The sequence below is a fragment of the Pundamilia nyererei genome, unplaced genomic scaffold (assembly GCF_000239375.1).
Source record: "Pundamilia nyererei isolate P.nyererei 1_Seehausen unplaced genomic scaffold, PunNye1.0 scaffold00039, whole genome shotgun sequence".
NCBI lineage: Eukaryota > Metazoa > Chordata > Actinopteri > Cichliformes > Cichlidae > Pundamilia > Pundamilia nyererei.
Genome location: NW_005187440.1, coordinates 2,831,923 through 2,857,332, shown reverse-complemented (window position 1 = coordinate 2,857,332; position 25,410 = coordinate 2,831,923). Strand labels below are relative to the sequence as shown.

The 25,410-nt window shown below is 41.6% G+C and overlaps 1 protein-coding gene across 2 annotated transcripts in view; it reads left to right on the top strand.

The window, feature by feature from the left end:
• The window catches only part of prex1 (phosphatidylinositol-3,4,5-trisphosphate-dependent Rac exchange factor 1), a 78,643-nt gene that overhangs the window by 45,864 nt on the left and 7,369 nt on the right, over positions 1–25,410 (top strand). For both annotated transcript variants that reach the window (XM_005730780.1, XM_005730779.1), the window contains exons 14-34: positions 561–636; positions 1,322–1,394; positions 4,307–4,452; positions 6,311–6,403; positions 8,192–8,340; positions 8,433–8,518; positions 9,801–9,940; positions 11,162–11,306; positions 12,070–12,242; positions 12,553–12,714; positions 13,355–13,565; positions 14,530–14,806; positions 15,594–15,812; positions 19,195–19,283; positions 19,947–20,029; positions 20,747–20,837; positions 20,942–21,070; positions 21,163–21,204; positions 22,004–22,221; positions 22,673–22,775; positions 24,726–24,869. In XM_005730780.1, coding sequence (XP_005730837.1) covers positions 561–636; positions 1,322–1,394; positions 4,307–4,452; positions 6,311–6,403; positions 8,192–8,340; positions 8,433–8,518; positions 9,801–9,940; positions 11,162–11,306; positions 12,070–12,242; positions 12,553–12,714; positions 13,355–13,565; positions 14,530–14,806; positions 15,594–15,812; positions 19,195–19,283; positions 19,947–20,029; positions 20,747–20,837; positions 20,942–21,070; positions 21,163–21,204; positions 22,004–22,221; positions 22,673–22,775; positions 24,726–24,869 — 2,849 coding nt within the window. The remainder of the gene's footprint in view (positions 1–560; positions 637–1,321; positions 1,395–4,306; positions 4,453–6,310; positions 6,404–8,191; positions 8,341–8,432; positions 8,519–9,800; positions 9,941–11,161; positions 11,307–12,069; positions 12,243–12,552; positions 12,715–13,354; positions 13,566–14,529; positions 14,807–15,593; positions 15,813–19,194; positions 19,284–19,946; positions 20,030–20,746; positions 20,838–20,941; positions 21,071–21,162; positions 21,205–22,003; positions 22,222–22,672; positions 22,776–24,725; positions 24,870–25,410) is intronic.

Sequence of the window (25,410 nt, the reverse complement as noted above, 5' to 3'; positions counted from 1 at the left end):
ATAGTATACTGAGTATGGCTGTTAGTGGCATATGTATCACAGTCTATTTCTGTGATACAACTCGCACAACCAAGAAATTGCATGTCGAAAAACACATCCTCTGTAGCATTTCCTGTTTTACGTTTTACTTGTCAAGCAGGCTGGTGCATTGTGGCTGAGCGAGCTGTGGTTGTTCTCAAATCGTAAGCTTACAGAGTGAGAAGTTAAAGGGACAGCAAGTGCACGGTGCTTATCTCACGGTCTGTACTGTGAAACCAGGGACTGATCAGCTTGACGTCAAAAAAAGGAAGAACAAAAGATGAATTCCCAAGTTAATGACCGAATCTCATGCAGATGACTTCAGCATAACTGACCACTAGCTGAGTTCAGCATAAGCTAAGCGATGCATCTGAATAGTAACACCAAACACCAATGAGATAGCATGCACAGCTAGGTGTTAAAGCAGCTAACCACAAAGAGGTTTTGCTACACTTGTAACTCTGTTTCTTTTTGTTTTTTTTATTAAAGTTTGCACTGAACAATAAAGCTGATCTAATTTAATCTTTTGTTGCTCCTTATAGGGACAGAGACCACCATCTGAAAACCTTTAAATCAGTAGTGCCTGCTAGCAAACTAGTGGACTGGCTACTCTCACAGGTAAAATAAGAAAATATTACACCGATGCACGCTCACGTGAATCCACAGAAGCCACCAAGGGTGCATTCAGTAATGATGTCTCTTATTACTGTAAATGAATGAATTGTTGCAGTGCATTGTGGTTGTTGTGTAAAACAACCACAATGCATTGAAATTGAACAGTGAAACGAAACTAGTGGCTCAAAAATGTATTAATTTTAGGGTTGCATTTGGGTAAAAGGTGGATTTTCACTTTTTAGACTTTTGTGACTGTCACATAAACATGTACTGTCAATGCTACCATCCTGAGTTTCCTCCAAAATGTAAATGTGCACCCTTGTCTCAGTCCAGACCTTCAGGAGCATGTGTAGCATGTGTTTTCTAGCTAAAAGCACTTTTTAATGAAACATTAGAATTCAGAAATTTAGAGTTATCATTATAATTTTGAAAAAGTTGCCTTTTATTATAGGTACGGTTTCAATGCAGTTTTAACATTTTCTACTGTCTTTACTGAAACTGAGGGACAAGTAACCCAGTAGTGTCCTAATCTCTCCCTCTCACTTGTTCTTAGACACATAGATATTAATCTGTGCTGATTAAATTGTACAGTTTTTAATGTCACAAAGTGAAGCAGCATGCTGCATATGAGCAGGTGTAAACAGGCATTGTGAATGACCCTGTGTGCGTCATTGACTTTGTTTCCCAGGGAGACTGTTCGAACCGAGAGGATGCCGTGACGCTGGGAGTGGGGCTCTGTAACAGCGGCTTCATGCACCATGGTCAGTTAAACTCACTCTCAAGCACTTTTGACAGATTCTAATCATTCATATTGTTTCGATTCCCCACAGCTTTGGCTTAAATTTGAATAGTGTTGTGTTTGTGGCACTTTCTCTTCAGTTCTTATTCTCTCCCCGGTCTTTCTGTGCTTTTCGATTACATCATCTTTCCCCTTCTCTCAACCCCACAAAAATGTTGTATTGGCCACTCTCTCTTGCATGCCATCATAGGCTTAAAAAAGGGGGCATCCTAAACTTGTATACCCAGTCTAAATTTTTAAAACCTCACTCACCACATTGTAGTTGGAGCTGCTTTGGTCCCAGCCCAGCATGTTGAACATAAACAGTTTTAGGAGTGTAGCCTAACCAGAGTTGTTTGGCTTTGCTACATGGCTGTCTGGGTCACTCCACTGAACCGTGAACGCTGTTTAATGCATAAAATTGAATCTGTCGTCAGCGGACACATGTATTTTGGGTAAAGTGGGAAGCACTTAAAAGAAGTAGTGTGGAAAGGCTGAAGAAGTGACAAGTTAACAGCACTTTCTGGTTTCCTGAAGGATATAGAGAAGTATGCAAGATTATAATACTTGGACGCACTCTAATTGGGGAGACCTGCAGATTAATTTAAATGTTAAAGTTTTGAATCCTTATCAAAGTCTCTTTAAGACAATTTAACAACATCTCTGGAGTCTCATGTGCAGTATATGTACATTATAATGTGCATAAATATATACAGGATTATTTTTTTCAGTCCTGCATCTGCCATCTGTAAAAAGTGACTATAGAGTGACTTTTGTTTTTTTGCTTGCTTAGCTTGCACCAGCTTTCACTACCATCTGTTTGAAGTTGTCACCTGTTCTCCTTTTACTCTGCCCTTCTTCGGGGTGAGGAACTCTCTCTTCTCAGCCTGTCTGCCCACCGCGCTTCACAAGTCACTCTCTTTAGTTCTTAGTCAGCACATCTGCTGCTCTTGACCCCGGTTCCTTTTGAACTCCTCTTCTTTTTGTCTCTCCATTTTTTAAACTATCCTCACCTTCTTCATTCGTGTCTCTGTTTGACGGTTACGAGGTTGTAAAACACTTCATCCGTGGGATGATAATGGGTAGCAAAGTTAATATAATTAAGCTCACCGTCATGGACACCTGCAAGTATTGTAACTTACAGAGGCCGATAATAATTTACATGACCACACGTTTCCCTCCCACCACAACTCAATCTGCAGCAAGTACAGATCCATAAATCAATACTGAAGCCATAAAAATTATTGTTTGATCATTTATCTTTATCGCCTCTAGAGCAAATTGTCTTGTGGAAATCCATTTTGCACTTTATATCAACACTTTGCATTTAAAGGTGCGGCTGTACCCAGATAAAGCAAAAGAATACTGTGCTGAAAGTGCTTTATCATGTATCATGACATGTTTTCTCAAATTCCTGCATCAGTGCATTGTAGATTCACAAAAATCAGTTTTTAAAAACTCTGTTCCAAAGATCCTTAAAAAATTGATGTTGATTGTTAGATAATGTTGTCAGTTCAGGGTGTTTAAATGATGATTTAGCAGTGTGTGAGTAACTGTGCATGCATTATGTGTGACAGTTTCCGTAGCGGCACTCCCCCACCAGCTGAATAGGAGTAAAAGTCTTATATGGCCACAGCCTATGTGAGTCAGAGGAAATAACTCACATTTGTGCTTCGTTTTAGTTGGTGCAAGGCCAGTGTGAGTAGGTGTGACCTCTGTGTGTGTGTGTGTGTGTGTGTGTGTGTGTGTGTGTGTGTGTGTGTGTGTGTGTGTGTGTGTGTGTGTGTGTGTGTAATGAGTTTGTGAACACTTTAGTTGCTCATCAAATCTCTGAGCAGCTGGGTACCTTTGGCCCTCGGTGTTGCCCGTACAAGCCTAATTTTACAGTGGCCTCAGAGAGTCATGCATCTGCACAGACACGGCAGATTAGGTAACATCCTTGGATGCATTTTTTGTGTCAGGGAAATGTTTGTGCCTCATGTCACAAATTCTAAATCCTCCTAAGACGCAAACCAGATGGACTTTTTCTTTGGTCTGTTTCTCTGGAAACAGACGTGACAGAACGCATCGTGACTTTTTAGTGCAAACTTCAAAAAGCTGCGGCAAGGCAATGCAGTTAAAAGACATACTGTACGGTACAATAGTGTGTGTCCTGTAATTGTAGCCGTGCTTACTGATGTGCACTTGGGCTTCAGCTTAATGACTTAACTGCTGTTAGTACTGCATAATTATTGAGACAGAATAAGTTAGCCTCTCCCTTTAATTCTGTTGCCTCAGGCCTGTAACAAAATAAAAATAAAGGGAGATCTTTCAAAACACTGAAAAAGAAAAGTTTTGGGTATTTTCTTCACAATTACTGTGATTGGACAAAGCGACCATAATATGGTTCTCACCTGTTTGCAGTGCCCCATGTGTTGAAGTGAACCTCAGTACATCGGTGGGATTTACAGACACACACACACACACACACACACACACACACACACACACACACACACACACACACACACAATTTCTTGTCTCCTCCTGAGAGTCTTCCCAACCTTGGTTTGGAAGACTTGTGTTGGCTGCAGTCCAGATGTGGTCTTGCTCCAGATGTTCTCACTAAAATCATCAGCTAATGAGCTAATTAACTGTTAGCTTGTTTGTGTAGAAGACTCCCAAAGATGAAAGCTTCTATAAACACATGTATCTTTCTAGATTTTTTTTTTTTGGAAGTTGGGTCAAAGCTTTATTTAAAAAAGCCTTTTTTTAATCTTTCTGCTCTTTTACTTTTCACTGATCTTGCAAGACCGATACTGTGACGTTCTGCTATTTCTCTTTGTTATCTCCTGTGGCTGCATTCTGCACACATTTACCACATTTTTTGTGTTTTTAAAAAAACATTTACTTCAGTTTTGGAGAAGAGCGAGTTTAAAGACGAGTCCCAGTTCTTCCGTTTCTACGCGGACGAGGAAACCGAGGGGACCGGCACCAAGAGCAAGCAGCTCCAGCGAAATGACTTCAAACTCATTGAAAACATCTTAGTCAAATCCCTTGTGGTGAGCAACACTCATATACACACTTTCACATTCTCCCACATCTATACATGGATACGCAGATATTGCCAGAATCTGGGAAAAAACCCACTTCTAGCATCGTCATTTTCCCACGAGAAAAATGTGCTAATAATTAAAAGGTTTGCGAACATCATTCCGATGCTATAAACATGGCACAAAGATGTTTTGATTACCTTGCACAGCATTAACCACCCCAAAGACAAAACAAAAGCATGATGGGAAACAATGAGCCACTGTACTGTAGACTGATGCAAAAATAACAAAAACAAGGTTTTTCAAGTTATCCTGTTACGCTGTCGGGCATAAACATGCATTTTGACTGTAGAACCCTGCATACATATATACCTGTGTGCCTTCTTCTGATCTACACATCTAACTTTTATTAACACCACTATACACAGCCCGAGTAGCTTTGATGACAACAAGCACATTTGAAATCGCTCTGATCACTATGCATCTGAGTGTTTTGCTCTGAATATAATTGTAATGTAATCAGCTGTATCGGCCGGGATGAATCTCTGTTGCGCTGCTGCTGATACAAGAGATAACTGTGAGAGATGACTGAAACGAACGGCAGCCGATGAATATTCTTGAAATACATTTGAAAATGTGAGCTGATGATTGATGACTGTAGTGCAGTTAAAAGCAGGACAAGACCTTTTCCTTCTTTAGTGCTTGATCTGCTTTAAAGACCTTTTAAGATGCGTCAGTCAACATTGTGTAGCCATTTCTTTTTTTAGCAGCAGAAAAAGGTAAGATTCAAATAAACAGTAACTTAGTTTTAACTCTTATAAGGTGTAATTTGCAGCAAACATGTCCATAATCACTCCAGAACTGAGCGTCCAGTTTGACACTATTAAATATTCTTGGTAGGAAGAGGAGGGGCTGCTTAGGGGAATATGGTATGTGCACTAACTGCCCAGATATTGGGTCACTTGGGTTTTCACTTCCAATCACATCTGTGGCGTGACTCCTGCTAATATCATTATCCTACAATAAAAGCATATAATATTTTTTTTACACATACAGTAAAAGTCAGTCTGCACAACACTGGGTCAAGTGTTCGGGGGTTTCCACAAACTCACACAGAAAGTCAGCTGTTTATTTGAGTCCATTATCTTCAGGGAAACCTAGAAGCATCATCAGCATCCCTTTTCATATCATAGTGAGAAGTAGGCACACCATCTGGCTTTCCACAAGAAGTGGAAAAGGCCCTTTTCCTTGATTAGCGGAACTAATCCCCCCCAATGCCTATTATTGAAGTGAAGTGCAGGAACTCTTTATTTTCCACGGTCATCTCCTCTGATATAACAGCAGAGATCCCCATCTTATCAGGACTGTGCAGCAGGAAGATGGCCTCAGCAGCTTAACTAATGGAAGCCGCTAATGTGTTTGGCGACGACAGCGTTTAACTTTAAGCCTCAACCCCAAGTGGGAATACAATATGGAGAGCAGAGAGCAACATCAGGCAAAGGCACCTGAGACGGAAAGAAAGTCACAAATGGCTAATGAAACTGTGATTATGTGTGAATAGTTTGCATGTGAGACCACCCAGAAAAAGTGCCGTAAATCACCTTTTTTTTTTCTTTAAAGCTTCAGTGATTTCTCAGACAAACCAGGTCACTGCCATGAAGACAAGTTGCCGTTTTATAGCCAGAGCCTACAGTTGCACAGAATTACAGCAGCAGAACCAAGGGAGACAGAAAGATGATGAATATGTGTGCATCTAAAATTATTTTCCTGTTTGCTTACTTGTGATACTAAATCAGTTCAAGACATTTTAAGCCTGACAGTCAGCGGTGAAAATGTGGAAGTAATTAGTCGATTTTCTCTGTGCTAGATTCACCCCGAGGAGGAAGGCTACGGCTTTGAGATTGAGGAGAAGAACAAGGCCATCGTTGTGAAATCTGTCACCAGGGGCTCACACGCTGAGGTAAACACACACACACACACACTTCTTCCAGCCTCGGGGTGTCAGTTCCACTAGGTAATGGCTGTCTACTCTCCGGACGGCTGCTGTCACTCTGTCTCTCTCCCTTTTTTGAGAACTCTGCTCTGATTGGCTGCAGAGCCATTTGCAGATATATTTTTATGTTTAGGAGGGAGCAGCTTCCATATTGGTATTTGTCCCGTCCGTGCCATTGTGTCAGCCTTCACTGATGATGGGGAGGGGAATAACAGTGACAGCTCAATGGCTATAATACAAGATGGACGAGCCAATGTTTTCCTGTCTTATTGATCATTCATCCTCTTTTTATGTCCTCTTACTCGCCTTAGACAGGTGACATACTTTACTTCTGGCCTGTCCGTCTCACAGCCCAGCCTGTATACTGTTAATCGTTGCAATGTTGTCATGAACACACATGATGGTGCCCTGGTTGTTTTTCCTCCACAGCCTGACTATAACTGTCATGCTCCCCACTATTTCCACATTTGTATCCTCATTTCTCCCGTGCCCCTGTGCTGCTCTGCAGCTCTCGATAATCTTCATTTTTATGCACTGCCCAACTACCACACTAAACCTTTGCTTCTCTGTTCCTTATTACTCCTTTTTTCCTTAATTTCGAACCGACTCTCACTCTATTATTCATTCCCCCGTGCCCTCCACCCCCCACAGTGGGGCGAGGATTGCTAGTTGTGACACAGCCTGTGTGCCAGCGCAGTGAATGAAGCTCAGCTGATTCCCATGGGGCTCTGAAAAGGGCTGAGAGGCACACACTCACACACTGAGCTCTTTCACTATATGATACTATTATAGAAAGTCACGTGCAGACTGGCACCCATGCTGTGTAATCACACACACATATACATGCACCCCTCTGCATTCAAATAGCTCTGGCTCCTCCCAGTCGTTCCTACATCCACGCTGGGCCTTCAAACAGAGTCGAGGCCTGGCTTAACCAAGGCCATCCCACCGGATCTTTGCCCAGGACACTGGACTCACACAGTGAGTGCACAGAGGCTGTATTCTTCTCACAACGTGACTGAAGATGACTGCATTTAAATGCATGCTGCAGGCTGATTTGCTGTGTGTCTGTCATTTGTAAAGAGATTTCAGAAGCTGAAATCCGACTGAAAAGCTTGAAAATGTTTGTTTCTTTGGGAGCAGGTATACTGGTTTGTGCAGCTGCAACGCGCCGTGACTGAAGAGATTGTATATTAGCTAAAGGAATCTGGCAAGATCCGACAAAGCATCAGAGGTCGCAGGCAGAGCAACTGGCAACATTAGGAAAAAAATTATAAAGTGACGCCCTTCAGTCTGGAAGTGCGTGCAAATCTAACACAAAGCAGGCATGACACTCAGGTCTAGCAATCATGCATTTTTATCATATCCAGTGGCCAATCTTTATACGCACTCACTGCATACAACTTCAGTCAAATGCTGGAAAATACACGACAAGACAGAACAGGCTGTGGGAATTTGGAGCAGCAAACAATGCTTTTCGTCTTATCGCTTGTTTGTTTGTTTTCTTCTTTGCTCCTTGGAGGCACATTATCATATACCAGCACTTGATTGTGAGTAATTCACATTAGACAGGGGAATTGTACACAGTCTCTGTCTCACTCCGGTACTTGCTCGTAATTTTAAATTGAATTGCAGTCCCCCGACCTGAAACTCTTACTGTGCGGATGTTGCCTTTGGGAGGGGGTTCAGGCTGAAGCAAGCTGCCACCTATAAATAACCACATTCTGTCTCCTGTCTGTCCGTCTGTCCGTGCAGATGGCTGGCCTGCAGGTGGGCAGGAAGATCTACACCATCAACGAGGACCTGCTTTTCCTCAGGCCTTTCTCGGAGGTTGAAACCATGATTAGCCAGTCCTTCTGCATACGACGCTCCCTGCGGCTGCTGGTTGGCACCAAGGCCAAGGAGTGAGGGCTCATGCATATGTGCTGAAATACACAATGTCCACTCATATAGACCGCACTGGTCTGATTGGTATTTTCTTTTTCTTTTTTTCCAGGATCGTAAAAATCCCTGACAACCCAGACAGTCTCTCCTTCAGACTGAGTGGCTCTGTTCCTCCTCATGTCCACGCTGTGAGGAAAGGTAACTGACTTCTGTAGCCACAACAATCAGCAGAAATATGCATTTTTTTCAGAGATAGCTGAAGAATTTCATTATTACTCCTTCTCTCATGAACACTCAGAGAATAACACGTAGGACGAAGTGTAGTTAAATTATTATTTCTTGAATGTAGTTATAAGTGACCCATATTTTGCTTATGAGCCAACAGTGGAGATCTGTGAACAGATTTGTAAGATGTTGACCTTGTTATTTCTGCACCAGTGCCAGTAAATGCATTAAAAGTGTTTACGGTGTCAGAAAGACAAATAATTCCGAGGGAATTCAAAGGAAAGATGAGGTAACTCTAGCCTCTAACCACCTGTTACATTCTGCTCTTAGTGAGCCTCTATTAGGTTTTTATGGCCACCTGTCAGCCAGACAGCCCACGGTCAGGGTTCAAACCCTTAATAGAGCAAACTACTTTTCAAACACACACAATGTTCTGTGATCAGAGCTAAAACTGTAATGGGTAACTGAAAAGACTGCTACTTCTGTTTCCCCTTTTCGTTTCTCCTACTTTTCTTTAAGACCTCCTTACTATACAGCCTGTTTGTCGGTCTCTAAATAGAAAAATCAGCAGTGTGTTTAGAAGTTAAATGAGGGATGAATCCCAATTTGTAACCTAGCAGCAGTAAGGCGAGGATACACACATGCACCCTAATAAAAAAAGACCAGCCAAGAAATTTGGTCCCTTGGTTTTATTGTCTTTCCTCCACTTTCTCTCCCTCTTAAACCCACCTCCTTCTTCCCTACATGTTCCTTTTCTCACTTTTCTAACTTCCTCAATTACTTAGGACTCAGTATGACGTATGTTTCATTTGAATTCAGTGGCTAGTATTTTTTACCCCATTGTTTTTAAATGACTTTCTCTGGGAGATTTTCATTCATGGGTCAAGTAGTCTCCTTAATGTGGTTACTGCTGGCACCCTGGGTGGAAATGATGCCATCGCTGGTATTTTTAGATTGGGCAGGAAGGTTAATCGAGGTGTTGATTGGACTTCCAGGCTGTAAAGCCATTAGTAGCTTGAGACAGCATGTTATAGCACTCCACAGAGTGATTTCCCATTTTCCTGTAGAAACAATAGAGGAAATGTTTTGTTGAGAACTATGGGAATTGAATCCAAAAGTAAATTTTTTTTTAATGAGTTCACTATGTTATGCTTAATTCAGTCATCCTGAAGAAGATGTTTCCCAGTTTATGTGTGGTAATGTAAATGGTTTTTGCCTTTGTGCGAACTCATGATCCTGTGTGGAAATATTACAGGCTGGGAGGCAGCAGCGTCTGGTCTTCAGCCGGGCCAGGTCGTCCTGAAAGTCAATGGCAACAGTGTCAATCACAGCGACTACCAAGAGGTCCTGGAGCATTTCACAGCCCAGCGCACTCACCAGGAACCTCTCCAAGCGGTGAGCTAACACAGGCCAACAAAAAACAAACTATTCTGTAACATTAGAGCAGGTTTTCTAGCGTTAAGTCTCTTCTATTTAGCCCATATTATAATTGAAAGTTAAATCCCAACAAACCACATCATCCTGCTCAGTACGGTGCATGGTGTTCTGTGAGGTTTTACAGTCCTTGTGTGTTGTTATGGCTCTAACTGTAAGGGAAATCCCTGAGCGCTTTATTTAGCAGACAGTAAACCAAGTAATGCCACAAGACAGCATGAATAGTGTCAGTGGTAGTTTTGGAAGTTAATATGTCAGATCATTTACTAATGGGGGAAAGCTCAATAAAAACCACATTTGACAAGCTAACAGCCCAAAGAATAGAGGTCAGCCAGACATTCCTGAGATGGTTCAGAAAAACAGCATTTGCATTAGTTGACTGTTTGCTCATTTCATCTGCATTTTTGGCTGGAATGGTAGGTTTCTTAGTGAGATCCAAAGTGAATTACAAGCTGTCACTATGTCGCTACAGGTTATATAACTCAAAATACACTCCTGCCTGGAGTGAAACAGTATCCAGTGTTCATTCAGCCCCACTGCCAAAACTGCATGAGTTAAATTCTTTATTAAAGTAACATTAGTGAATTGTTTTGGGGTTGTTGTTGTTGTTGTTTTTTTTCAAACTGAGCCATGACTAAATAACAAGTGTTTATACTGAATACTAGATGGCCAATGTCAAAACTACAAACTCCTCTTTGGTTGTTTTGACATTCCTGCAGAAGCAACTCATGTCTCCAGGCAGTATTTCAAAAGGCTGCAGACAGAGCAGAGCAAGGTGTCCTCCGTACTATGTTTTGTTTTGTCTTATTTTATTTAGCTGATCATTTAACCAGTTTGTTGTCGGTGGTTGAGTGCATTGCATTGTTCATTTAGGTGGAATCAGTCTTTATTGCATTGTCAGGGTAAAAGCTTCTCTATCCATACTTTAGCTTCTTCCCTCTAAAATACGTGTCTAAAGCCCTCTCATATTTACACAGCTTGATGTTGATGTTTCTGTTTTTCATCATGTTCTCATCCACATTAAAATTCCAACAAATAGTCTACCAAACACTGCAGCCATGCTGACGGCTGGTAAAACTAATATCGGATGGGTCTGTCTAGATGAACTGGTGAGAGAGAGGGGGCCCAGACAGCAGGCGCCCCGGCGACTGATTTTTTTGAGCTTTAATCTTCTTCCCACAGTGTCACTGGGTGTATCGAGCATTCGAGGATGTGGAAGAGCTACAAAGAGAGAGGGGTGCAGATGAGGAGGAGGACAGCCCTTTCAAGCCTTACCCAGTGGAGAATGGCTCTGACCACGAAGAGGACAAAAGCACCAATGGAACAGGTGAAACGTGTTGCTGTGAAATTGTTTGCAGTCTTTTGTTTTGCTTGGATTTAAAGTTTTATCAGTGTCGCAGTATGTCTTTGATTTCTGCATGAAGCTTTCAATCCCCAATTCCTTTGCGGTTTTTCCGCTCATGTCAGCTAGTTTCATTTCAGTCAGCAAAATGTATCTGAGCGAAATTAGTGCTGCTTTGGCAGCTTTTTGCCTCGTGTGTGAATCCAGATTGATTGCAGGCTTCATGCTAAAAACATGTGACCCTGCCAAAAACATTACATCAAAACATTATGTTCCGTCTACAATGCTTTTTTGTTTTTTGTTTTTTTCATTTGGCTTCTGACTTGGGTCATATTCACCGTGCCGCTAAAAGTGGCTTCAGCAGTAGGTAATTTGCTCTGGATATAGAAAATTCGCAGTTTGAAAATGACACTTCCGCACGCTACAGTCATAGGACGCCATTAAGTAATATTCAGTGTACACTTAGTGGCCAATTTTCCCACAGTGCTGGCAGGGTAAGCACACTTGACAGATGTGCAGCACACTGTGTACCTTTACATGTGTCATTACTAAAATGACTTAAAATGATATTGTGTTTTTTCCTCAGAGATTTTTATACGCACTACATTTTTGTTTTTTCATGATTTTGAAGTGATTTGAGGTTTTTTTAAACATGCACATATCATTTGATTTTTTCGGTTATTGTATTTTAGTTGGTTATTTACTTTGAATGTATGTCAAGTATTTAATTGAAATCTGTGATCCACAGACTGCAAGCTGGGCAGACTCTCCCTGTGTGATCTGCCTCTGGTCAGTCTGACAGTTGATAACGTCCACTTGGAGCATGGCGTGGTGTATGAATATGTGAGCACTGCTGGCATCAAGAGCCACGTCCTGGAGAAGACAGTGGAACCCAAAGGCTGCTTCAGCCTCACTGCGAAAGTGAGTTTTGTCAAGATGAGAAGTTTGTTCAGCTAAAGCCTACATATGCATTTATCGTTAGACTGGTGCTAAATATTGCTTAAGTTTCAATAAAGTTTCAGTAAAGTCAGCTTAATATTTTGTTTTTGCTTCTGGTTTCACTTACTGGAACTGGAAAGCAGAAAGTTTAGCTGGGGTAAAACTCAGCTGCCTTATTTCGCTGCTACAGCTAGAAATGCTAATTTGCCAGTGATTGAAATGGACTAAATCGGGTTCCTAAACTGTTATTGTCAAGGTGATCCATCCTCAGCAATTGTTCTTGTCTCTACAGATCCTGGAGGCGTTTTCTGGCGATGACAGCCGCTTCGTTCATAACTGCAGCCAGCTCATCTACCAGAACGACCGAGTCGTTACCATGCCTCAGTACGAGTTCAGACAAATCTGCGACACCAAGCTGGAGAATATCAGGAGGCGTATCAGCAGCTATCAGCAGGTATTGAGACATTCTTGTGTTTTCTCTTGAGCATAGATGTGAACACAGGAATGTTCCGGTATTCAGTCATATTAGTTTACTAAACACAGTTTATTTTGTGACATGTGACTAAACGGTTCAGTGGAACATCTTTTTTATAGGAATAAATTCACAGTTTTGCTCCCCCCAAAGAAGACATGGCAATTTTTTTTTACACTACTCCTATTGCATTAAATACGTTTTGAGCAGCTTGGTGAAAGTGTGTTAAGAGTCTCGCAAAATGCTTTTTCAAGACAGTTGTGTTTGTCATGTAGACCACATGCCACTACCTGGTAAACACATTTTGATGTTTGTCTTATTTTTTCCTGACATATTACACAGACTGTAAAAGAAATCATATAAAATCCAAACCCATTGAATTATTAAAAATAGCATCGCATCTAAGAAACATCCAGGAGCTTCATTCTGATAAGAAAGCTAATATCTACAATAATTAAATGCAAACTTTAATTAACTCAGTCGCTCACATACCAGAACCCTTATCAGAAGCTTTACGATATCACGAAGATGCAACAGTTGTAGTCATATCATTTTTTAATTCACTAAACTCATTACCTTCTTCTTCATGGCTTCTCCCATTTTTTTTCTCTTTTTCACACAGTTTGCTCTGGAACTGAGGAACAAGGTGTGGCCCTCTGTCAGGCAGGCTGGGGTTCGCCCTCACCCACTGGGCTGCATGGACTTTGTTCCCACCAACTGCCACATCAACTTGATGCAGGTCTCCTACCCCAAAAGCACTACCTCTGCCGGCAGGACTTTCAGCATCCGTTTTGGTCGTAAAAACTCCATCTTTGGCCTGGACCCCGACCAAGGTAGGAGCTGCGCACAGTCCTCTAACCAAGAAGATTAGAACAATCTCAACAGTGTCACATTTTCACTGCGTAAAGTAAGAGTTGCAGGGATTTATCCCTCTCATGGTAATATAGATTACCACTAGCTCAGTGATCATTTTGATGCTTTGATGCATTTCATGCTGTGACTGGACCAACCCCAGCCTCCCAGTGTAACCAAAAAGGCCCAACAAGGATTCTCATGGTAAAATTAGATGAGTAGGTTGCTATTAAGACTCCATTAGCCCTCGGCCATTATATTCAAGTTACTTGACATGAGAAGTGAGTGAATGATATAGGAAAAGACCTCAGTGCAGAGCAGGAATGTGTTCACTCTGTGGTGCGTTAGAGGTCACAGAGCAGAGGAAAAAAGTGAGAGATTTAGTTGAAATGGAAAGTAGAAGATGTTCAAGGAGAGAATAAAGTTTGGAAATACTTTTAAAATTTGGTTTTCAATAGGAATTTTAGAGGTTAACATGTGAACTTCTACTCTTAGGAAAGATGAAAAGGCAGTACAGCTGTCTAGACAGCAGACAGTCAGCATTGTTCCAAGATGCTCGGCCCCATCTTTCCTCTGAACACCAGCTGCCGGTCAGACATCTGCCAAGCACTTGTACTGATGAGATGTTGCTGTGGCTCTTTTTTGAAAGCTGTCGTTAGAGTTTGAACTGTCTTAGATCACCACGAGTATTAAATCTGTTTTCAGTTTTTGGATATGTCAGGTTATTACAGCTTAGCTTGGCATTCAACCCGGATAAACAGACTTCCTTTTACTGTGTTTATTAGCTGAACGATGGTCTTTTTAAGACTTTGTTTTTCGTCAACACCAAATTAAGAACAGATAAGAGTATTGCTTCATAGCTTTTGAACATCTGGCACAGATGTAATTGTCAGAGCGTGAAGTCCTTTTCATTCAATCACCCGTAACATCTCTCCTCTCCTTTAGCACAACTGAACCCCATGTCCCACACTCAACATTGCATGACCAGCATGGGAGCTCCGTCCTGGAGCTGCTCTGGTTTGGATGGGGATGAAGCGGATGGCAGCGGGGAAGTGAATGTCGATGGAGGGGAGGGCTTGAATGATAGTCGCCACGGAGAAGGCGGTTTGAGTTTCCTGCTCAAACAGGAAGACACCGAGACACAGGACGCCTACATTTACTTGTACAGTCGTTTGGACGTTGCTGTGAGGGAAATGAAGCAGTATGTTGCTCAAATAGATGTGTAAGTATTACAGCTCGTATTCATCACGTTTAATTTAACAGCACTGAACTTTATTTTCACATAAATGTTTTCTTATCTTTTGAAGGTTATGCCTATTCTGCAGATGTTTTCTTCAATCACGTGTGCCACATATTAGAAAAAAGAAAACTTTTACTCACATCCATTCAGAAATTAGTCCCAGCATTACCGACCTTCTGCTGTTATCAGATATTTCCATTCCACTACTGTTTTTGAGTCGGCTATTTTCGTAACCTTCTCGCTGACATTCAGAGATCTCTGCGTGAAACGCTGTTATCCCCACAGCAGCCTGTCTTTGTCTGTCCTCCCTCTGCCTTGTTTAAAGCTGAGGATTTACAAAAGGAACATTCTTCAGGCCCAAAATATTTATGGGCCAGGCCCAGTACAGGAACAGGGAGTGGGGCCAGGATAACATCAAGAGAAAGAGACACATATTGTGTGTCTGTGCTGAGGAAGGGGTGTGACAATTTGAATGAATACATGTGTATGTTTTAGTTATGGGGGAGCCCATGCATTGTGTATTGTATTAGAAATGTAAGCATAACAGTGTCTTGACATGAAGACTTTAATTTGAATATAAATGATCAAGTTCTATAAAAGCTTTGAATATGCTAAAAACATAACACAAAATGATGGCATATATGTTATATAAATTATGATATATGCTCTGTATCATATGCTAAAGATATGTAGATAATGTCTCCAAGGTAAAGGGCAATATCTATATTTTGTTGTTTTCAGATATATTTGTTTATATTTTTTTCTCTAGGCTGTTGTCATCCATCACCGAGCCTACACAGCTCCAAGGAGAGGGCGGAGAGCCTCCAATCGATGAGGAAAATCAGCCGCCCGCCCTGGTCCCCTGTGAGGATGGATGTGACCAGGACAAAGTGGAGCAGGGCGGCACTAAACGAGTCTGCTTCAAAGTGAACGAGGAGGACCAGGAGGACTCGGGCCACGACACAATGAGCTACAGGGACTCCTACAGGTAAGTGCTTACTGAATATGCAGTTACAGGTTACAGTGTAACCTGGCATGGAAGCCTTAAACACACATTATTCAAAAAGCACCTGAAAAGGTAATAACAAGGCGCTGATAAGACACATTAGCTAAAGCTTCAAATAAACAGGCTTAGGTTGAAGACCCCCGGAAAACCATGAAGAAGAAGGCCTTGCTGGCTTGTTAGCCTATGGAAACAGGATATGCTGGATATGCTTAGGGAGCAAACTGCACTGTCTATCAAAGATGCTGGGGAAAATGGGATTTACTTCCATATTGGAAAACACAACTGGACTATATTCTAAAAACTTTTATCTTGCTCTTGATTTCAAACTGGCATATTAGAGCATACTTTCACCTTTTCTGTATATTTCTATTGCAAGTCGGCATGATATCATTTAAAGTGGTATTTACCTCATGGTTTTTCGGGGGCCTTCAAGGTATTTACCTCTCAAATTATATTTTCTACAATTTGAGACCTAAGTAGCTTATATATAACTCCAATATATAACTTGAAACACTTTGACCTTAATTATTTAAAGTAATATTTTCATTTCATTGTTTATTCATTCATCTGTTATAGCAGCATCACAGGTTAAAAACAACTTCTTAAAAACAAAAACAGCGCTCTGAGACTCCCACTTTACTCCACAAACCTATAATGCTTCTCATTTCCCCCCTTTGGAGGCTATAATTCATTCCAGATGTTGCCATTTTAACTGAGATGCAGGGCTAAAAATGACTTCAAAATACGCTGGTTGAATCTGGTTATGTCATTTGCTTGTTGCAAGTTCATTCAGATGATTTTTTTTTTTGAGAAGGAGTGTGTGTGTTCACTGAACAGAGAGCCACTGAGCCCCACCCTCCACCACCCACTAAGATATAGTTATTGGTTGTCAGTGCGGTGGGCTGGTGTATAATAAAGCGAAATGTTTGGGGCGCGGCCTCCTCACCCGCTCTGTCATTAAAGCCTGGCCACGTCGTGTGAAATGCAGCTACCTCATCGTAATAAAATGTATAGCAAAATGTCGGCTCTTCTGTGTGTGGTATAAACGCACGCTCATGCACTCACACTTGCACACAGAACTGTTTACTCAGGGTTTTTTGAGGCCAAGTAGGAAAAAAGTACTCTGGTCAAGGTAGCTGTACAAAGCTGCCTAGTGAATGTGGATGAATCATCCCACTTGTAAAATTTTGCATGTGATGAAAAGTGCTTATGTGTTTCACGTGTGGGTGGTGCTTTTTTTTTTTTAAAGTTTTTGTCCAGCTGAGAGAATCAGGCAGTAAAGCCTGAGGTGGTGACAGACCACAGTAGAACTCAACAGCTGGAGGTCAGTGGCCAAGCGCAGCCTGTGACAGATGCAATGTTAGAGGAAGGACAGGGGAGAATGACTTTTACACACACACACACACGGTCAACAAAAAAAATGCAAAGGGGACTGGGGTGAAAAAATACACAAAGAAAATAGTGTTTGTTCCAAACTCTGCTATATTGTGTCTCCCATAAATCACTGCTTCTCTAGTGTGTGTGTGTGCATGTGTGTGGTGTTGTTCGTGCTGCTACATGTTGCTTACATGTGATGATGGTGGTGTAGAGAGCTGTAGGTGAGCATTTAGACTGAGATGTGGTAATCCACAGTGAGCGCTGTGTGGATGAGAGCGTCATCCATCAGTAGTGGATGTTTGATCGCAGGATAAAGTGTACTGATCTGCACTAGACCTTCTCATTAATGGGGAGAAGTAAACCCAGACACACACTAGCAAAATACTCATCTAAACCACTGAATCCCTTCCCTGTCTGAGTCCAGATTTTATTTTTTCTATCTAAAGTGTTTCCAATCTACTTTTTCCAGGAAGCTCAGAGGTAGATTGTATCACCATTTTTTTCTTGTCCTTGCTTGCCTAATATGTAAATAAGCCTAAAAATCACCTATAATATGTATCTTTTCTAGGAAAATGTGCTAAAACTATATTAAGTGTCTATTTGATTATGGAAGAATATAATCATTCAAGGTGTTTTAATGAATATGCTGACATTATTAGCATATTTTAAACCTTTTAAAAAAAAATTGCATTGAATAGCACATAAATAGCGTATAACAAATGGCTACAGTTAGTAGGAAGTAGGAATTAGGAATGTCAGAAGTTGCTAATGAGTTGTTCACTATCACCCCGCCTGTATTAACAATTAAAAAGATATCATCTTGTATATAATTTAATGTAAGTGAGACCATGAGAGCTGTGTGCAGAGGTGTGTTTGCTCTCCATTACTGCGGACAGGTTAATTATCACAGTCGTACTCACACTGTTGGCAGGAGATGTGTGAAGCTAAATTGGATGTCACCTTTTCTATCCATGTGTGTGTGTGTTTGCGTGTATGTGTGTTTGTGTGTGTGAGACAAAGGCAGAAGCCAAGTTTGTGTGCATGCCTCTGAATTCAGTGAGGAAATGCAGCTCCCTATAACGAATCAGATAGAAAAAGGGAATAATACAGTATAAAGAGAGGAACATATATCATTTTACTGTAAGTATGTGATATTGTTTTTGCACACATTTATGAGAAGCCAGTGGAGCATTCAAGCCAAGTTATCATTGTAGCACCTCTACGGTAGCCACCCCCACCATCCCAACAGCACAAATTTACATACATTGGACACCACAGAATAACCCAGCAGGTGATATCCAAGCTCCACTCCCCCCACTTTGTCACCCTGCCAGGCCAGATAATAGTAAAGCAACACAAAGCCAGTGATGGTGTTTTGTAGGTCGTAGTCGCTCGTAGGCCATTTGTCATGGTAATTCAGCTTGTGAATCATTCTGAGCTTCTCTGAGGGGGATTGCAAGCGTGCTCACTTAAAGCCATGTATAATTTGAGCCACATAAATCTTCCACTTGCTCCCGGTAATCATGGTGAATCACATCGATGTATGACTATAAATACCAGCCCCGCTAAGGCTGAAATTGTCTCCGCACACCAGCAAAGGAAGAAAGGAATACAGTCCCAACTAAACGTGAAAACTAGGAAAAGAAGTTGTTCATAAAAGCGTCTTTGTAAAGTGGAGAGCTCCATTTTATGCACACGCGATTTATATCCGATTTATTTGGGAATCTGATATAGCTACAGTTTTACTGAATGCAGCTCTGTGTAAGGCAGCAGCAGTTGTTGTTGTTGTGAGAAGCGTTTAATTGCCTTTGGTTTCATATACTGTAAATCAGAAAAGGCATTTACAATCACAAGGATTATTTGGCACCATAATTACTAGATGCAGCTTTCCAAATCCTCTCTGTGGTTTAAGAACGGAATGAGCCCTTTTTTCCCTAATGCTTTTTAACTGGGTGCTACTTGTGTGTGTGTGTGCTCCTTGTTACAGTGAATGCAACAGCAACAGAGACTCCGTCCTTTCCTACACCAGTGTGCGAAGTAACAGCTCTTACCTGGGGAGTGATGAGATGGGATCAGGTAATAAACGGCTTTAAGTTGATCTGTGCATGTGTAAATAAGCAAGGTGTATTTAATGTTTTGGCTCTCCTCCACATTGAATTTTACACCACACACTGATCAGATCAGATCCGATGTTGGAATGAAAAGCCAGCTCAAAGGAAAAAAGAAGGATCTCTGTTCCAAAGTTAATTGGATGTAAATAATATAAGCTAGGCTTATGCAAACATACACTTCTGGATGCTTAAAAACAAGAAATAAAGGATATTTCCATAAGAATAAATCTGTGTGAGCCGTCTCGTGATTTACTCTGTGCTACCTTGTTTTTTCCCAAGACACAGAAATCCTCTAGATATAGCTTGGAGGTGACTGTGGCTGGATATTATAGAAGCTGCATTTCATTTAAAGCCACAATAATGTGCAGCGAGCCAAGTATGTGTCCACTGCTATTTATTGCTTTGTTTTTTATCAGCGTTAAGTCATGAACAGCTCACGCTGAGATGTTGCGTTGTAATAATTTATTAGCCTTCATTCGGTCTAATATGATGCTCAGGTCAGATTTTGCAGTGACAGATGGAGAGAAGTGTGTTTTAATAAGCCCAGATGGTTGAATAAAAATTAATACTTGTTGTAGAAAGTGTGATTATTGCCTCTCATCAGCTATTTGTTTTTACTCTCAACTAGGGGACGAGCTGCCGTGCGACATGAGGATTCCCTCTGACAAACAGGACAAGCTGCACGGCTGCCTCGAGCACCTTTTCAACCAGGTTAGTTTGACCATTGAGTTTGGAATAAGTAATTCCTGATTAACTTGGAATTTTTTGCTGTATTTCCCCAAAGTGCTTTGCCTAAGCCCAGGCCTAAGTCTAACCCTAGTTTTTAAACAGACTTTAAACTAGATTTAGAAGTTAAAGATGAAGAAACAGGGAACACACATGTCAGCATTAACCATTTGGAACAGATCACTGTGATGGTAATCAGTTGGCATCTGGGCTGAGTTACCTCATGCGGCTTGCTGTCCTCTGTTCGGGATTCTGGCTTTCTCTCTCATCTCATGACTTCCTTTCTTTCTCTGTTCTCCACTCTGTCTCCTTGAACACGCACAAGCTTTCACTGATGCACGGACTAAGTTGAAGACATGCGTCCGTTGTTTCATCTCTTCTTGATGTCCTTTGATTCCCTGCTGGTAGAGTTGGGGGGGTGATAGGGGCACAGCTACTTTGGCTGCAGTAGTTCTTTGCACATGTAAACAGCAGCTCAGGGGGCCTGCTAACACAAGCCTTGTTGTTGTTAATTCTGGAAAACCTTTGCCAGAAGTTACTGCAAAGTTCTGTGTGTGAGCTTGTGTGTTTGCACTTGAGCGGCGCAGAAATAAAAGCGGTAGTTAGAAAAGAATGAAAGGTGCGTGGAGTCTGAGGCAGTGAACTAGAAGAAAAACTGGCTTCATTAACTGAGTGTGTGCATGCTTTTATTCCTGCACGCAGGTTGACTCAATCAACAGTCTGCTCAAAGGACCCGTCATGACCAAGGCCTGCGAGGAGACCAAGCACTTTTATTCTGACCACAGCCAGCCAGGTACAGATTTGTTTGTGTGTGTAAGCACTGTCGAAAGGTGTCACTACGGTTCTGTCAGAGAGCTGGCGCACAGGCTTACAAGTTCTCTGGTTTAACATGAACAGAGTTTCGCCAAACCGAAGACTGGACTGTTCGCTGTCGTTACGTTATCCATAAGAATATCCAGGAAGACCCTTGGAACCTGCCCACCTCTATCAAAACCCTGGTGGAGAGCCTACAGAGATTTGTGGATGGTTAGTAGAAAACGCATACGTGCATGCATGCCACGTGTTCATATACAGTTACAATCTCTCACTCCATCTTGTTTTTTCTTCTTTCTTTATAGATGGAAAGAATCAGATCCTCCTGGCTCTGCTCAAGTGCACAGGTAGAGCAGCGTGTCACTGGTAGAAGAGAAAATCAGTTTATATTCAGATCAGCTCAGGAGCAGATAATCAGACTAGGTTCAATCCAGCTCTAATTTTCCATAAAATTAACAGAAGAGGTGGACCGTGCAGTCGCCCAGCAGAACTCAGGTCTTAAGCAGCCAGAAAGGTCTCAAAACAGGAGCATTTAAAATTATTCTAACAGCTCTTTGCATATGAGGTCATCCATCATATGAACTTACAGCCAATTTCACATCAGGAATTCTGCAAATCTTTAAAACCTCATTTTAAGGATCCCATACATACACATGTATATTTATGTAGGTTTATTTAGAAAGTAATGAAGACATTTCCAGTGCAATCAAATCATACAAATCATTAAATCAAAGTTTTAGCATCATTTTTGTCAAAAAGGTCATAATCAGATGTGTGACTATGTGCTGGAATGAAGATTGGTTTCAGAGCACAACATACTCCAGTCTGAACTTTCTCCAGTGACATATGGCATTAGTTAATGGCAGATATCCTCTCATGGTATTCAAGCCAATAGAATCAACTGTAAGCATTAGAGCAAGTTCAGGATACGTAATAAGAGAGGTTACAGTAAGACTGGGATACCTTACCCTCTCCTCCACAGTGAACTTCCTTTTTCTGCTGCAGATGTTGTTTTATGTTGTCCTCTTTGGTTTCATTGCTTTTTTTCACCCACTTCAACTCCTCATAAGTCCCTAGTCGCGTGCCCCCTGAACTCTCTGTGTCACTGGCGTTATCATTCCTTTCTTTCTCCCCTACCAATACCAGACACATCTCTGCAGCTGCGAAGGGACGTGATCTTCTGCCAGGCGGCGACGGCTGCTCTGTGCACGCTAGCCGAACAGGTGCTGACTGCACTGCGTTCTCGCTTCAACAATGCCGGCGAGTACCAAGAAGACGGCAAGGAAACCAGCCGCAAGTGGCTAGAGCAGATATCCGCCATTGGTATTTTGCTGCACTTCCAGTCCACGCTGGCTCCACACCTGGTGAGGACAAGTTTTGTATTTTTGTTTGGTTCTCAGAAAGTTGGCTACATAGCGTTGTAGTTTGCAAATTTGCCTACTAAACCCAAAGATGCTCAATTGGAGCCTGGGAAGAGGCACGAATCCCTTGGGGGACTGCCTCAGTGAGGGCATCTGATGTAAAAACCTGCCAATTCAAATATGCAGCGCTTCCTGCTGTGGTGAGTGCTCATGAATGAGGAAGCAGCCGAAAGTAGCTTTATTTACCTATTAGGGGAAAAAACAACAAGGTTCATAGTTTGGCGTAAATTTTAAATAATAACTTTCCTGTTGCAGCTTTTTCTTATTGTGTGTGTGTCTTTCTGAATCAAATACTCTGAAGTCTGTATGACTTTGTAGCCGCACAGCTGTCACCACAACTACCCAAACTCTTACTCTGGTGCAACTTCTGAGCTTTCTTTCTCTCCTCGGGCAGAAAGAGGAGCGGACCATGCTGGAGGACACCAAGGCGGCCCTGTCGGATTTGGACAAAGTCACTGTGTTCTTCAGGCAACTGGAGGATGAGTGTCTAGTAGCAAGTAAGAGACTCCCATCAACAAAGACTGACTTGCCTCATTCAAAGCGCACTGGCGTTAATGAGCAGCTGTATGGTTTCACCAATTCTGAATGAACTTCTATTGTGTGGATGCGTGGTCGCTGCTTAGGGTGAAATTGCCATTATGCCACTGCAGATTTAATTTTCTTTTCCATGAAGAGCCGCTGAAAAGGAACTCAGACAGATCTGTGGTGACTCCATAAATCACCTTAAACAAGGGCAGAGCATTTCAGATATCAAGGTCGCCTCTTTTAATCTTTATTGCTGCTGAGAGACACTTGACATATGTCACATAAGCACCCCTATAATATAAAAACAATATTGAAGTACTTAAGAACACAAATTGCAGTATGCGGTATATTGGAGTAATATTTCTTTGAAGCATGACAATAGTAAGCTTTCTCCTGCCAATTCACCAAAGGGTCCAAGCATTTATTATAGTGCAGTGCTGTAGTTTCAGCTGAGGATGCAACCAGGTTGTTCAGAGTGGGCTTTGTGGACATCTTTACATAACTGGGTGCATTTGTGGCTTTAATAAGCTTGGTATCTGCATTCACTAAAGGTGCTCTGGGTTACCAGAAACCCTTAAAGTCAAAGATACAAAGGATGACTGCATCGTGAATCGCTCCTCTTTTCAACAGCCTCAATGTGGCCAGCAGAGATTGCTGCTCAAAGGAAAAGCTCAACGTGCACTTCCCATTTTAAAAGGCAAATCTGTGGATGAAGCAGGAATTTGCTATTCTGTGTTCATGCTTGGCTGGAGAAAATATTTTGTGCACATTTGCATATATTTTACACAAAAACATCACTCAGTGCATGCACTAACGTATTGCTATCGGTCATTAGTATTGTATTCCTTAGGTATGGCAGGTATGTGGGGATAGATATACTTTACAGGTCCAGTCTGGTACAGTTTGCTATTAAAAAATGTTAATGTTAACCAAGCTTCTTTGCTGACATCAGCTCAGACTGCTGCAGTGCAGGTAGATGGTTTTTGGCGTCACAGTCCATTGGACACTATTGATTTGCTAACAGCATTTTCAGAGGGATGAGAGGTATATGTAAGGTACAGACGTTTAAGCACCATAGAGTCTGAAGGACCTTGAAAGGATCACAGCCAATTCCACAAGGTTATTGCTTGGTAGGTTCTCTAGAAAAAAGGATTGACCCCAGAGGTCACGCAGCAAAGGTCATTTTTTCCCCATTTTCTGACAAGTGCTCATGTATCACTGCTAGAAAAGGTTAGGAGAATTGAGCACAAGTCAGCTTCAGATTTATAAATGATTACTTATCTCATATTTTTTTTATAGATTCATCACAATTTCTTTCAAACTTACAATTTCTAAAAATGTGCCAGATATTGATGCAATTTAAAGGGTTATTACAGAAATCAGGTGCCTCTGTTTATTTGTCCTGCACATGGATCTGGCAGTCTGTCTGTGTTTATAAATTAGAATGCAGTTATTTGCAAACCTCCACTCATCTGTGTGAAAGTGATTGCAGCCAGTGTGAGTCAGACTGCAACTGGTCGGAGACCCGTTGCCTCCCACCTCGCTGTGCAGCTGCCTTGTGATCAAAAGTGGTCGCCCAGAGGTTGACAGTGTTAGCAGCTAGCTGCCATGAGAACTTGGAATCAATCACCAAATGAAAAAACCCTGAAAATAAATCAAATAATTCAATAAATTCAATCTTCAGTGAGGTTACTGTCCTAAGTTTTTCTTTTAGCAATTAATTATCACCCAGCTATTAATGAGCTCTGAATATGTGTTTGCTAGACATATGCAGCATTACATTTTAGTACACAATATCTAAATGTATTAAAATGTAATGCAACACGCTTTGCGTGTTTTCATTTTCAAGAAGGGCACGCCTACACCTTCTTTGTTTCTTGTTTTTTTTAAACTTCTCCCTCATCTCTGTATGTGTGTTGCAGACACGCCAGTGTGTTACCAGGTGGAGGGCACCAGGCATGCCCTGAGGGTCACCCTTTACCTGGACAGCTGTCACTTCAATGAGCTCCCCAGTCGGCTGCAGAATGGAGGCAGCCTCAAACTCCACACTGTCCTGTTCACCAGAGGTAAGAAAGGCAAAGAACATAATTCCAGGGTGTAGTTCAGCTAGTAAAACATGACGTAGCGCTGGCAAGTAGAGCCGAGTATCTACTCAAAACCTTTTACTGTGGAACAAGCAACAAATCATACAATGCATCAGGCACAAATTCACTTATATACATTACACATATAGCCTTGGATCATTAAAACACCATGCAGCCTTTCAGCCTCTTACACATGTGCGTTTCCTTAGAACTTTATTAAGTTAGACTGAAGCCTTGTATTGACCATTTAAAACACTCACTTTAGCGCTCCCTGAGTCTTTGTCAGCCTAGTATGAAAGTAAAGCATTATACCAGTCTGCCAGTTAGCTGCTAATTTTCCATGCACAAGTCCTCATCGGATCATTAATCTCATGAGAGACCCCATATTGTTTACCGTGTATTTCCGAATACAACAGTGCTCCAAAACATTTAGTAGTGCAGATTTGCAGATGAACATTGCCACCTACTGGAAAAGAGTCTTGACTGCAGCCTATGGGGAAGCACAGTGATATATATATATATA